At 38.3% G+C, this 14936-nt stretch overlaps 1 protein-coding gene across 3 annotated transcripts in view; it reads right to left on the bottom strand.

Moving 5' to 3' along the window:
• map4k2 (mitogen-activated protein kinase kinase kinase kinase 2) overlaps positions 1-14936 on the bottom strand; it is a 34495-nt gene that overhangs the window by 5828 nt on the left and 13731 nt on the right. Inside the window, exons 6-24 of one of the 3 annotated variants that reach the window (XM_063900585.1) lie at positions 14350-14397; positions 14195-14237; positions 13983-14055; positions 13254-13385; positions 13002-13064; positions 12817-12898; positions 12461-12577; positions 12228-12306; positions 8545-8603; positions 8401-8453; positions 6337-6375; positions 5870-5903; positions 3888-4044; positions 2636-2811; positions 2399-2440; positions 1876-1960; positions 1689-1768; positions 241-301; positions 39-162 (exon numbers count right to left, since the gene is read on the bottom strand). In XM_063900585.1, the coding sequence (XP_063756655.1) occupies positions 39-162; positions 241-301; positions 1689-1768; positions 1876-1960; positions 2399-2440; positions 2636-2811; positions 3888-4044; positions 5870-5903; positions 6337-6375; positions 8401-8453; positions 8545-8603; positions 12228-12306; positions 12461-12577; positions 12817-12898; positions 13002-13064; positions 13254-13385; positions 13983-14055; positions 14195-14237; positions 14350-14397 (1547 nt within the window). The remainder of the gene's footprint in view (positions 1-38; positions 163-240; positions 302-1688; positions 1769-1875; positions 1961-2398; positions 2441-2635; positions 2812-3887; positions 4045-5869; positions 5904-6336; positions 6376-8400; positions 8454-8544; positions 8604-12227; positions 12307-12460; positions 12578-12816; positions 12899-13001; positions 13065-13253; positions 13386-13982; positions 14056-14194; positions 14238-14349; positions 14398-14936) is intronic. The other 2 variants (XM_063900588.1, XM_063900586.1) reach the window with 2 other exon arrangements.

The following is a 14936-nucleotide window of genomic DNA, read 5'->3' as shown; positions in this document are numbered from 1 at the left end:
ATGTCCTCTGGTATTCCTGTTCCCTGCTCACGTCCTACCTGGAGCTGATCCTCTCGGTGAAGCGGCTGGTGTTGAGTGACAGGCTGCTGTGTTTCTTCTGCAGAGTCCCTCTCTGTTCGAACAGAGCCGGCAGACTGTGGGAGTACAGCTGGGAGGACTTCCCTGCAGGACGAAGACTTTGTTAGAGCGGAGCACATCATGCATCACCCTGTCCTCTGAGCACACAGAGAGACGTGTTACCTGAGACAGACATCAGCACGTTGTTCATGACGTACAGCCAGGTGCAGCGCTGGGGCAGCATCTATGGGGAGAAACAAAAGACCGCTTACATTTCCCGAGAAATATCCTTTTCTGGCCATCTCTCCAGTTTGGGTGGCCTTGTTGTCTCCACCATGTGTATTTGTGCAGGGAAAATATCAAATATACAAACAGAATATAGTAGCGTCGATTATAGCGGTGTTTTTAGAGCCACAGTACAGTTTTTACATAACCCCCCCCCATAATCCATAATATTTTTGGACCGATTAAGTGGCAATTTCCCACGGCACAGTGGTTGAAAATCACTGGACTATATGAAGGAATGAGTCCTAAAACCCAGCAATGTGTTAGGATTTTAGCTGTTCTGGTTCACTTGCCTCAAAGTCAATGCAGAGATTTTTTCACATTTTGTTTTGTCTAAAACATAAAATATGTCAATAAATACCGACTCGTAAATGTCTGAAGCTTTTCTAAAAAACAGCGCGTGCTAACAAGTGTCTACAGAAATGACTAACCGCCATCACTGCAAATATTAGCCGCCTTAACTTAGCGGTTGTGATGTGCAGCCATGCTACAGTGGTGTAGTTTGTTTATAGCCTCATGTTAGCTTTTCATTTCTGGTGATTGCGTTTACGCCTTAACAATTATAAAAGCAGTGTTAGGTCTGACGATGCTTAACCAAATAATCATTAGTTATGTGTATATAATAGTTAAGTAGGTAACAGCAAACGATATAACTTAAACTGTCTGTTGGGTTCAAAAATATGGGTCCTTTTACAGTAATGCAGCCTCTAAACCCAGGAAAAGACAATTACGCAATATTACAATATCTGACATCTAAGACCAGATCATACTCTCAGTGTGTGTGTGTGTGTGTGTGTGTGTGTGTGTGTGTGTGTGTGTGTGTGTGAGTGTGTGTCACCACAGCTAATCTTACATTTAACTGGTCATCAGCCTAATACTTTTGGGGGATATTTATTAATGTATGCTCAAAGAACTCTCGTATTTGCGGTAAATCAAATAACATAAGTGAAAAACAAGTGTTATCTAGGCTCATTTAGGCCACATTTTTACGTTTTTCCTCGTTCAAAAAACTGACATCCATAGAAAGATTAGATCTTAGTGTCAGCAGGGGCATCTGCAGGTTAATTCAATAGCAGATATGTTATGATACTCAAATGTTAAGCTTGGTATAAGATGAATAAGTCCCTGTTTGTGTCATCTTTTCCTCTATCTTGACAAGAGAGGTAGCAGGGACAACTGAGTAAGATTCAACTCTTACAAAGTCCCCGTTGACACCAGACAAAGGTCCACCATTGGCTGTTAAATGCACAATGGTACGCTTTAACACAAAATACATATAGTAAAGGAACTTACCTGCACAACTTGCTCTGTGTTGTACTAAAATGATGGAACAGTTCTTCTCTTACCTTCTCTAGTGTATCTTCATGAAGTTCATTGAGGTTCAGTGTGTAGATGCCTTCCTCTGCCCCGAGAATAAGGTACTGATCTAAGAAAGAAAAGGGTTTGTTTAAAAGGGGAACATTTTTTTCCATCATTTAAATGATCTTGGTGTTCAGATGATTTATTGTGAGGCACAGGACATGACTGTCTCACCTCTTGTCTTTGGTAAAATCCATGTGACAGCGCAGTGGATTTTAAGAGGACAGCCGTTGAAGACTTTGGAGAAGCAGGCTCCCATCTACAGAACCAGGACAGCAACGGATCACTAATGGGCTGACATGTTAATGCTGACACCTTCATTTAGAGACTAAATCCAGTTTGACAAAAAAGCATGCATGATGACAACACATATTATATCTTAAGGACTTGGGAGTGACGGACTTGGGAGTTACATGTAACGGGATGACGTAATCAGTTTACAAAGAAACGTAGGATATACTACTCCAAATATACCGCGCAGTATCTGGACGCTGAGGTTTCCAAATGTACAGAATAACTGAATCTGGTGGAAAGAAAGAGATCCAAAAAGCTGTGATAAAATAGCACAGCGTTAAAGATATCTTTAAATAAAATGTGTTCCTAGATCAGCTTGTTTATGCCATGCGAGGAGGCTGATCTTGTTAGTCTGTGGCTCAGCTTTTATGTTTTGTCACATGCTGTTAGAGTTCACACTTACATGGACCCGAGGGGTAGGAGGAAGTCCATGACAATCAGCCCTCTAGAAAGGTCAAAGGTTACACACACACACAAAACATAGGGGATGACAAAAACTGTAACTCAGATGCATTAAAAAAATCAACATCCTGATTGGCTGCGTGATTTGTCACCATTAGACACACATTAGGAAGTTATTAGGTTAGCGAATCACACAGCGTGTCCGTGTGTTCCTAGTGATACGGAGGATTCCACTCACAGCGTCCTCTGTGTTTTTCCGCAGTGTGCTCCACTCAGGGGACAGCTGCGTCTCTCTTTTCGGGGAGGAATCAGTGACTTTACGATTCTCCCCTTCGGTTGGAGTGCCCCCCCCAGGCAGACATGGGTCACTACAGCGCTGCCTGATGTCCTGCGTGGCCGAGCACCTGGCCAACACTTGGAACACAGGAGAGGAACAGGAAGTGAGGTTTGTCAGGGGTTTCCAACACACCCTGAGAAGATTTCAGACTTGACTGATAACACAGTTGTTTGTCTTAGTTACTGAAATGTCAATATTAATAGTTGTTTTACCAGTGGTGGAAAGTAACTAAGTACATTACCTCAAGTACTCTACTCAAGTTAACATTTGAGGTACTTTAATTTTCATTTTGTACTACATTACACTTCTATTCAGCTACATTACTTATTACCCCAATACATTTATTTTACAGACGTATTTACTATATACTTTATAAATTCACATTTGGAAACAGAAAAAACGTTTGTTTGAAGATGTATTGGTATAGATTAAACCCTCCAACATTATATTAAAGTTACTAAAACCATGAGTGGGTTAACAGAAAATAATAAGATTCAAGAAGTTTTTTTTTCCCAAAATACATCACAGTTCCAACTTCTTCAAAGTGAGGATTTGCTGCTTTTGCTTTCAAATATAAAAAGGTCATTCAAATACATTTTTATGTTGCTTAAATGTGGATTTTTATTTATTTCTTTTTTCTAATGACTTTTACTTATTGATTTCTAACATTAAATTGTTGTATTTTTATTTATTGACTCATTTTATTTCAAATACAAACTCTCTCTCTATTACACATTGTAAATAAAACCAAACAAAGAAACATACCTGAGAAAAAAGCAGTTTTTTTTAAGTGAAGAGGAAAAAATAATCAAAATAAATAATAAAGGGTAGATAGATATTATAATTAAAAATAAATATACTATTTTCTTATGTTTTTGATTTAATGGTACACTGAATTAAAAATGAAAATGTTGACTTAATAACTGTATTAGTTTAGTTGAAAGCATTAATATTAAGTTTAAATAAGAAAATAGTAGGTTCTACTTGTTAACTTAAAACATTTAATTAAAGTCATCGATTCATTTTTTTGTGTGTATCTGGTTGTTTATTTAAATGTAATTCATGCGATGCGCTTTGGACTGCGTGTTTTTATGGAAGGTGCTGTATAAATGAATGAAGCTGACTGAGTCCTGATGGAGGACCTGTGATGTACCTGTGGGGGAGGGGTCGTCAGCAGTGATGGCAACATCAGGTCCCAGGGTGCAGCTGGGTCTCAGCGTCAGGTCGCTGTCCTCGGCTTTGGGACTCAAAGAGCTGAAGGCCGGCAGGGAGGCTGTAGAAGGGCCGAACAGACCACTCTTCCTGCCGCCCTGAAACACACCAGCAAACACATGAGCCTCTCTGAAGGGGATCCTGTTGTTATATTGTCTAACATTGTGGGCCAGTTGCATACTGTACACTGATACTACAACGTGTTCACTGGTTATAATGCTGATCAACCTGTAGTGAGGGGAACTGTCAAAATGCTAGGACTGTTGCTCCAAAAGTGTTTTCCGGAGGGAGATATCTATGAGATGAATTATTGGGAACCCCTTCTGTACGTAGCACTTATAATCAGATACACCTGCAGGGGTCCCTTTTTTGACTTTGTGTCTTCATGGTTGAATGCACGTATTGTAAGTGTTTTTGGATGTGGCATCAGATGGATAAATGAAATGGAAGTGAAACTGCTTTTTGTTGCAATGTTGCATGCTCAGGGGACTTGTTGTGCACTATGCATAACTTTGTAGGTTTTTAGCAAACTTCTGAATATAAATAAAGTAAATAATCCATTTACATTCACCAGCACAACACTGTGTCAATTGTCAACTGATTGTAATTACTAAGAAATTGCAGTTTTAACCCATATTTCTAATTAAATCCACCTACGACCCCAAGCAATGACGATGCATTCTTGTTTTTGTTTCTTTTCTACAACATTATGTAAATTTATATACAGTTAAACAATTAGTGTTTTCCTTGCTTATTAATTAATGCTATATTAATTTAGAATTCATGGCACAGAATTGTGATGCGGTTAGTGACAGATTGTTTCATTAGGTTTCATTTTGCAGTTCTGAAAGTCCCTCTGCCTGTAGTGCTGAATTACATCTAGCTGACAGATTTCTTACCAGCCAACAATAATCAATTGCTCCTTACTATTGAAGTTTTACTACTATTTATTAGCTTCACCCTGATCTAGAATCTGACTGCCTTCAAATGCATCAAGAAACATGTATTATGAGTGAAGACACTAACAAGAAAAAAGTAACAGTTAATAGAGGATCATTGTTCCATGGCAGCAGTCTTTGGCCTGGAGTTCTCCTGTTTTTTGTTTCCACTTCTCAAAGGTATGTATGCAACTGTGCCTGGTAATAAATAGATATACTGTAGTTGCAAAGCATTGTAGTTGTAGACAAAAGACATGACTCTAACTTCAAAACTGACAGTCTTTTTTGTACCATGTATCAAAAAGCCGGGATGTGTGCAAGTTATTGAAGGCCTTCCAAAAGGTTACGTTAGAGAAAGAGAGTCACCTTGAAATATAAAAATGTTTTGGAGCAGATAAAAGTAGCTACTGCTAGGTGAACGGAAATCATAACTTTATGGTGGGCTTGTTATTGAAATTTGAAACGCTGCTTTATGTTCAGTGCTGAACTCTGTAATGGGTGCTCTGGTAGTCTGATGGTTAGTGCACAAACCAGTTCAGCACATATCTTAGGTTTGATTTCCACCAGGGACCTTTATTGCAACTCGTACGTTTCCTCACCAGACACCAATTTAATGCCAGACAAGCCCAGCTGGTTTTTGTGTTGAGTCTTTCAGTGAAATGTTTGAGGCAGTATCATATGATCGTTTGAAACAGCGCCAAGAAAGATTTAAAGTTAGATGCAACAAAAAAAGCTAGGACCACCTGTTGATGGTATTTTAAAGATCTGATTAAAAGGCCACCAAAAAACACCTTCTGTAGAAAGTTTATGTGAAGTAAATCTATTAAATCTATATATATATTTGTATTTTAAGATTCTCTACTGATGTTTTTAGCAATAATAACTTGTTTTTTAGGTATGTACAAACTCAAACCTTGGAAAGAATCAATACACAGTATGCAATTTGACCACAGCTACAGTTCATGGTTGCAGGGGTAACACTCACATCAGTAGATGGCGCCCTCCTGATGGTTAAACTCCTGAAAGACACGGAGCAACAATATTCTGTTCAGCCTCCAGTAACCTTATCATCCAGTCTCTCAATGACATGGGAAACGAGCACAATGGTAACAAGCCGGACAACAAAGGCAAATGTTGAAGATGCTGGGAGGGGGGGGAGGGAGGTCAGCAGCAAACATAAATCTTAAAGACATACCACAAAACACAAAAAGCCCAAAAAGCGGAGAACAGTGGGTTTGTGCTGAATCATATCCACATCCAGCTCCTGGAGAATTACAGCAGGACTTTGGGGAGGGGATGAGCGGAGTGAACACAAACCCACTGATTATGCTGAGGATGTTTGGCGTTAGCTCATATTCACACCATTAAATTATAATCACATGTTTATTTGAGGGGAATTCATGTGGGATGGGGGGGCACTGCTGTTAGAGGCTGGAGTTGATGGTGGCCTACCTCAGCTGCAGAGCTTGCTCCACACATTCCAGCAGGCTCCTGCAACAGGAAGACCTGGTGTTTATCTGACAACGGGCCTGAAGGGCCCTAACAATGGGAGGGAAGGAACCAGAGGCCCACTGCTGTCGCTTTCTGAAGCCCAAAAATACTGCCTACATTTGGGCTGAAGTGGATGATAATATTTGCAAAATGACAGGAGTATTCTGGTTTATTACATATCACGTCTGAATTGTGGCCATCACTACTATCAGAAATGCCATGATATAGACAGGATATTAGAATTGAAATGAATTCTAAATGTAGTATTGTGTGGTTATATTCGTTTTGATGAATGTCCACAACAGTGTATGCATGTATGTAAAAAAAGGCCAGGCCATGAAACAAGGCTTTTTACCAAGGTGTATTACCTACATTTTACTGTATTGTATTAATTAAACATGTCAGCTGTGATCATTTATATTCAACCAAACAACATGTTAACATGTCAGATTAACTGCAGGAAGGGACTTAAATAAAAGTTGATGCAGTGTCTTAACGTTATCCTTTGGTTTTCTAACTTTAATTTAAATAAAGGCAGCTAAATATAATCTGCTCATCAGTGATTATTTGACAAAAGTAACATTTTCATTTGACTGAAAGAAAATGATGGTGAAAGCCAGACAAACAAGACCCAAGTTATAATAAACCAGAATGATCCTTTTCATGCTAATATAGTAATACCAGTAATAATATTGCCAATGAATGAATCCTGCTACTATTATTATGTATTACTCCTGCTAACAACACATAGTACATAACAATCAGCCCATTATATCAGTCTACCTAAAGGGTCAATGCAGGTCAGACAAAGGCCTCCCTATTCTTAAATATCTATATCCTGTCCTTCAGATTGTGTCCAATATTGCCACCGAATCCCTAAAGGAAATGTTATGCAGAATTGCAGATTATATTACAAACCCTTTCCCAACATTTCATATAATTATGTTTCAGGATTTGATTTGAAAAATGTTTGGCTAATGACTGCAGATAAAAGGCTGAAGGTAAAATAAAGTTTTCAGCATGTGCATCAAGAATCAATTGAAATGAATAAGGCTGCGTATTGCATCACAGTATCCAGTGCTCTTAAAACAGTATTTCTCCGACTTAGCATTGTACTTCTTTAACATTGTTTGACTCAGGATGGATTGTTTTTTTTAAGAATTAAGATTGATTGTGAGAGACATCATCCTTTTTATTCTATTGATTCTTCTTCTTCATTAAAACATGGCTCCCACATTATCCACAATGCAACTTGACCCGTCAGCGGTTTGAATGGAGATTAAGGTGTGTTATGCTAGTACTAGCTAACGTGGCTTGGAAACCTTTAGCCCAGGGAAGTCAAACATATGTCCCGAGGATCTAACCCACAAAATGGTCCAATACTGGATAACAATACATCAATCCATATTTTTCCACACGTGCACTGCAATCCCAGTTTGTTTAATGGGACACTTTGATAAAACTAAATAAGAAATTGCGTTTGCATTTGAGAGAGCTAAGATGAATTCATTGTTGGTTCGATCAACGAGACAGACTTTTTTTAATCAAATAAATAATAAAGTGAACTTTTTCAGAAAGTACTAGTTCTTTACACTTAAAGAAAGCGAGTATAGTGGCAGGGTTATTTATAGGTTATTATGCAATGGTTTAACTGGTCTGTCCCACTTTAGATCAAATCGGGCTCTGTGTGGCCCCTGAACTAAAATGATTTTGACAACTGTGCTCTAGCCTGCAGCAGGGATTCAGAGCAATGGAGATCTGGCAAGCTCAACTCTTTCTAACTCAAAAACCTTCAGATTGATTTTCCTGGAAATCAGTGGAGTTTCAGTTACACACATCAATGCACTGTTGGAGTATTCATGTAATTAAAACACTTCTCAAGACAGGAACAAAACTTTGGATTCGGAGGCACTATTAGACACATAATCGCTGTTCAAAAAGCAGGGGCATTTAGGAAGAGTTCCATTGGGGTCATCAGAATAATTACTGAATGAAGATAGAAGCGTGACAAAGGAGAAGACTTACGGCGAGTTGTCTTCATCTCCAGACAGACTCCAGTTGTCATCGTAAGAGCCATGCTGGAGGGGGAAACACAGCCGTTGTTAAATTCATAAATGTCATTATGATACAGCACTGTCACAAAAATAGTTCGGAGAAAAAGAGCTTTACCAAATCTGGATAGGGTTCAGTGACTTTCCTCATTCGAGGCCCGAACTTCACTTGGTCAACTGGAAGGAAAACGTGATAGAAATGAAACTGGAGCTATGCAGTACTCACAAGAACTGTGGGCTATATTAGTGTAAGACAATTAAAAACAAGCCTTTGTGTTCCCCCACAATCCAGACCTTGTCATGCACTATTGATGAGCACTACCGCCAATATATTGGCAATACCGTACTGCCTTATATCATATAGAAATGTCATGTGTTTTATGTGGCTAGTAACTATAAGTGTTAAATAAATGTAGATGGGTAAAAATTGCAATCAATATTCCAAAAAGTAGTGGAGTAGAAATATAAAGTAGCATTAAATGGAAATACAAAAGTAAAGTGCAAGTGTGATATTTTAAAGATAACGTTAACATTCAACTGCTACAGTAATTTGTCTGATATGCTAATTAGCTTGTGGAGGCTAATGTAAGCTAATGTTGTTACCCCGTAGAAAAGTTATATTAACATCTACAGTACAATTAACAGATAACAACTCTAATCTATTTTATATACATGTGACACAAACCTTCCAAAAACCCCAAATAAAACTAGATAAATATCCCATCTCGCTTTCTTACACAAATGTATGTTAGCTAACTGAAACACAGCAACATGACGAAGCTATTTTTGATCAGCTCCAGCAGACATCAGGGATTTAATATGTTGTATTACATCACATTTATTTTACATATTGGGGTACTAGTTAATTTGCAGATTTAGTATCAATACACAATATAAATCAATAAATATAATATGTTATTATTGGTTAAGCTACCCAGTTGTATATAAAGTAATGCAAATAACCCCACTTTTACCAGTACAACTTCGAAGTGATGAACACATTAATGCACCAGTAATTTTAAACAATAACTCAAAATATATGGTGCTTAAATGGGCCGTTCTACAAATCAAGTACTTTTTTTCTACTTTCTAACACTTTTACTAAAGTACAGTTTTGACTGCAGGACATGAACTCGTAACTGAGTATTTTAACACTAGAGTATTTCCACTTCTTTCACCTCTGTCCATTATACATGTATATTTATATTATATTTTTATTTTTGCAACTAGCTTTTGGAATTATCATGCTTTTGTTCCTCTGATGACCTTACTGAGACTTGATTTTCAGGAAGTATCAGGTTGATATTTACCACAGAGAGCCTGAAATATCAGTAGCAGTGTGACAATGAAGCAAGGGAGGGGAAACTAGAGAATGAGAGAGCGGAAGAAGCTTTCTCGTCTCGGCTCACTCAGCTCTCATTGTGTTGTGGTACGCCGGCTTTGATAACTTAGAAACTTGTATTGAAAAGTATTTCAAGCTTTTCTTTTTACTATTTATAAAACTGATCACAATGTCCTATTATTACTATTCATATGCATTTTAAAACGTTCACAATCAACACTAACGAAATGGTAAATGTTCCCACCATTTCCACCTTCCAAGCAGTCATTGGTTTCACTACAGTATGAACATTGATTACATTCTACGCAATATTAAATGTATAAAATATTCATGGTTTCCAGAGGATGAACCCTATTGACTTTGGTGATCCGCTAGTTTCCTATAGCACTCCCAACAGGATAGCATTTGTGGTTTTAGGCTAAGAATTTAACCTATTTCAACTATTGTAAAAATATTGATGATGTCTTAATCAAGATTTAATTGTCCCCAACACCTCGTTTATGAGCAAAAACCTGCAGAAATCATGACATTATGAGTCAAGTTGTACCACATTCCCATGGATGTAGACTTTTCTTCATTATTTGACATAATGCAGAAAGGTATAGGGTATATAAGGGTATGTAGATCTGAAACTTTACTGTTTCAATAACTAATACTGAGAAACATGTTCTTCTACAAAACCTGTCTGAAGTCATTTAACAAAATACACTTCACTTCCCTAAGATTAAATGTCTGAACATGAATGCTTAAACTACACAAAATACAGACTGATTTAATTGGATTACATTTGGACACATTTTTCGATACCAACTTTTTGAAGGCCCGATCCATCAGTAATATTCGCTTAGCAGTAGTGGCAGCTCAGTAACTGTCTAGCACTAGCCCGTAATGTAGCAAACATAGTAGCAGCTTGAGCTTTCAAAGACCATATTGGTCAAACTGAGGTGTAGGTGATGAATGTGTATGTGGCTTGTGTGTCTATGAATAGCACACGGTATATAAGGGAAGTTGAGGTCAGGTTGATTTACGATCTGGTACTGGGCAGAGTGTGAAGCCAGACGATCACACCAGAAGCCCTTAAGCAGCACCATGATGTCACTCCAGCCAGTGCATAGAAGCCCTACTGTCTGTCACATGCACAGCACTGGCATGTTCTCAGTGCCATCCTCTGACGCAGCCTCCAATCCCACATGTGTGGACGGGTTACAGGGCGAGGGCCACAATCAGCAAGCCCACTGAGGGGCTTTTGTCCTCATTCATATTATGGAGATTACAGCACTGAATACTGGGGGTCATAGTAGACAATGAGGTCACTCTTCAGCAAGCACAACCAACATACAGTATATTTAGACATGCAGTGCACATGCAGTGATTGTCAGGAACAATTGTATTACTGTGCAGTTTTAAGATGGATTGTATATGGGTTATATATGACATGTAAATGATGAAGAGCTGCATGAACGTTAGGAATGCTATGGTGTCTACAGAAGTAATTGTATTGTTCTCTTATGTGGTTGCTGAAAAGTGACAGCTAGCTTATTCGTAATTCATGTTCAGAAACAGGCTATAGGCTAAGAAACTGTACAGACATTGGCAGATTTTTATCCCCACCTAGGTATAGCATGTATTTTAACTGTGGAATTTTGGTGTTGTTTAGATAAAGAGTGCATTGTTTTTTTAAATCCACACATTGTTTACATCTGATGTTATTTAGAGTTTCTATGTTGTGTTGCCAATTAAAGAAATGTTGAAGGTGCTAGCTGTGAAGAATTCTATTGTTATAATGTCTTCAAATATTTGAGAGTTATTTTAACTAACTTAATAAGTGAATAGAGTGAAATGTAGATATCGCACTTTGGAAATCTGTTCACAAATCTGTGCTGTGGGAAAGGGTAATTAGTTGACTACTCAATTCTGATTGGTCAATTTGGATATTTCAGAGGTTGTTTAATCTCAAAAACACACCGCTGCTAAACAAAATAATGACCCTCGCTAAGAAGGATCAAGGGAGAGGAAAGAGGTTAAAAGGCAGAGCGTTTAAATCAGCAAAAGCAATAGGATAATACTTTATATAATTATAAATGAATATTGTGAGTCAAGTCATTGGTTTATTTACTATGTGGTGGTGTAATAAGCAGGGGGTTCTTTTTTATTAATGACTGCGTCTCTGCACATTATCCCTTACTTACTTTTCTAAATCTTAAAGACGATTATTGAATAACTGACCTCACTAGAGACTATCAAGACTATCCATGGCGCCACCGTGCATTTCAACAATATGAATGTGAAACTTCTTCCCGAAGAGATCCAGGATATGTTTAGCTAACATAAAGTCAGCTAATTCAAATGTCTTAGGAAAGTGTGTGTGTATGTGTGTGTGTGGGTGTGTGTGTGTGTGTGTGTGTGTGTGTGTGTGTGTGTGTGTGTGTGTGTGTGTGTGTGTGTGGGTGTGTGCTCACATTGTTCCTCAGACAGGGTCCTTTCTACAGGCAGGTGTTTCCCTGCTGACTGGATCTTATCTGGAGCCACTTCCCCAACCTGTCAACAGATCATTTACATGACAAAAGAGCGCCCCTCTCTCTATCCACCAGCTCGTTTATCTGTGCTTTCCGTGGTGAGATGCCAGAACAGAAATTTGATATAGTAGTCACACTGTACTTGCACCATTCTGTCACCTTTTCGTAGTACTCACCTCTAGCTCATTGTCGTCCATGCTGTGTGTGTGGGTGTTGTGGATCTCAGGGTTGTTGGCCATGTCCAGCAGCTCAATGACCAGGTTACGGGTCAGAAGCTGTGTCACAAATGGATGCTGGAGGAACAAGTCACAGATTATGACAATGAACAATAACACAAGAGAGTTTGGGATCTTAGAAAATCATGCAAAATGTCATCTTTCTGAAAACTCTTCAATAAAAGGGAGATTCAAACTTCCCTGGATACATACGGGATAGAAATAGGACTTATTGCATTCATTAATAGCGCATTTAGGAAGACGGATTGCTAGTTCACTGCCATTCATAAATGAATAGCTATAAATGGAAAGCTAACCTGCAGCAGTGTCTCGGCGGAGGGCCTTTTACGAGGGTTTTTAATGAGAGCCATCTTCACAAAGCTTTGAAATCCTGCTGACCTGCAGAGAGCAGAAAAGTGGGAATGAATTGCAAATCAAGAAGATATGTATAAGAGTAAGGAAAAAATAAATTGCTGTGATTCTAAAGGGGACACAGACTCACCATTTGGATTTATCCTTTAGTCTGGGAGGCTGGAAGTTGCTCTTGGACATCAACATCAGTGCTCTGAAACATTGTTTTAAATGTCACGGGGCTGGAAAATGTCTTAATTGTTTACATGCATACTGACTGACTGTCCAAGAATAAAATACACAGTTACATAACACAAGTCTCTTCTGTTAGTCTCTCTGCCTGGACTCCATTAAATCTGTCTGATTCCAACGGTCTGACTGTCTATTCTTTTTGCTGACTCGCCTCATTGGGTGGAGGTCAAACATGGGCGGTTGGAGCTCAGCCAGCTCGATGGCGGTGATGCCGACAGCCCAGATATCACACAAGTGGTTGTATCCGCCCTTTTTCTCAACTGCTGCCACTTCTGGAGCCATCCTGCACAGAGGAGCAGGAGAACAGTAGAAAAACATGTAAAGACTAAAGGCTTTCTGTTAATCATAATAAGAAACATGTCACCCTGTCTAACTGTGTGTCTTATTTTTTGTATATTTTAAGGCGATAATAGAGATCTTTGACACAGATAAAAAGTATATATAAGACGTTTCATTTGAACAAAATACTTGTTTTTCTTGATTAGGCTATGACCAGTGTTTTTGTTGACGATATAAAAGAGGACACAAGTTAAATGTGGGAAGTCTTTCACTGCTTTTCCACTCTTGATGGAGTTCCTCAAGGCAGCGTCACTGGGCCAGTCAAATGTACCTTCTATAGAATCTATCAACAGATTTGCAATGTTAGGTGCTGTTACAAAGAGCAAAAAAAACCTGTTTCTGCTCTTAAATCAACCATTCATCGTTTTCATATTAGACCTTGGGAATAGTTTATGTGACAAAATATTGTAATATATATACAATTTAAGAATAAAGTATATTGGCATAGTTGCAGTATGTTGTCACTCTGCAAAAACTCCTACAGTCTGCACAGTAACGTAAACAAACAGATGCCAAGTGAGTGCAGCTCTATTAATCTTACCAGTAGGGCGTTCCTATAAAAGACTTCCTTTTGGCAACAGAGGCACTGATTTCTGCTGCCACTCCAAAATCAGCTAGAACAGAGGAGACACAGGGTCACACTGGAGCAGAGCGGATATAATCCATTATATATGGTCCAATTAAACCCACTTGATGAGTGTGACTAGCTTAATAGGTATTGCAGATGTGCACCAGTGTGTTTCCAGTACTGACCCAGTTTCACATCTCCTCTCTCTGTCAGAAGGATGTTGGCTCCCTGCAGACAGAACAGACACACACTGATCTTGTGTTCACATGGTTACCCACAGTATAGTCATGTATGATCACAACTATACAGCAGTAAGAAAAAGGCTTAAAAATGGACGTACCTTTATGTCTCGATGCATTTTGCCAGTTTCGTGCAGGTGATACAAACCCTGAAAAAGCACAGGAGGAAAGTCAGCTGTTAGTTAGTTTCATAAAATTTAAGTGATAGTACCAAGCTTCATTTATTACGTTCAGAGTATACTGTTTGTGAGATTCAAGACATGGTTGATATAACTGTCTGCCAATGGTATGATCCAAATATTTTCAAAAACTCAAGAGTGCTGTGAAGTCCAAAAGTCAGTTTGTAAAAGAAATATTGATATAATATTTTCCAAATAAAAGGGTTTTATACAACTAAATATTCTTAACCCTTAATCCTTACGTGATGGATTTTTACTATTGTTTAAAAACTGCGCCCACAACAGCATGATGACATCACTGTAGTATTTCTTTCTTCTGTCATTTTAAACTCTTTGTAATTGTATTAATTGAATTGTATTAGTGTGTTCTAAAGCCATTCATGAATTGATTCCCAATGTAACTGCATGTAGCTATAGTATGACTAATGAGGTGCCTCTAAAGTCAGTAATAAGACATCATTTCTTTATACTGATCGTTATATTTGAGTTTTAATTCAACAGAATTTAGT

The sequence above is a fragment of the Eleginops maclovinus genome, chromosome 14 (assembly GCF_036324505.1).
Source record: "Eleginops maclovinus isolate JMC-PN-2008 ecotype Puerto Natales chromosome 14, JC_Emac_rtc_rv5, whole genome shotgun sequence".
Classification (NCBI taxonomy): Eukaryota; Metazoa; Chordata; class Actinopteri; order Perciformes; family Eleginopidae; genus Eleginops; species Eleginops maclovinus.
This window is presented reverse-complemented; position numbering and strand designations above follow the sequence as displayed.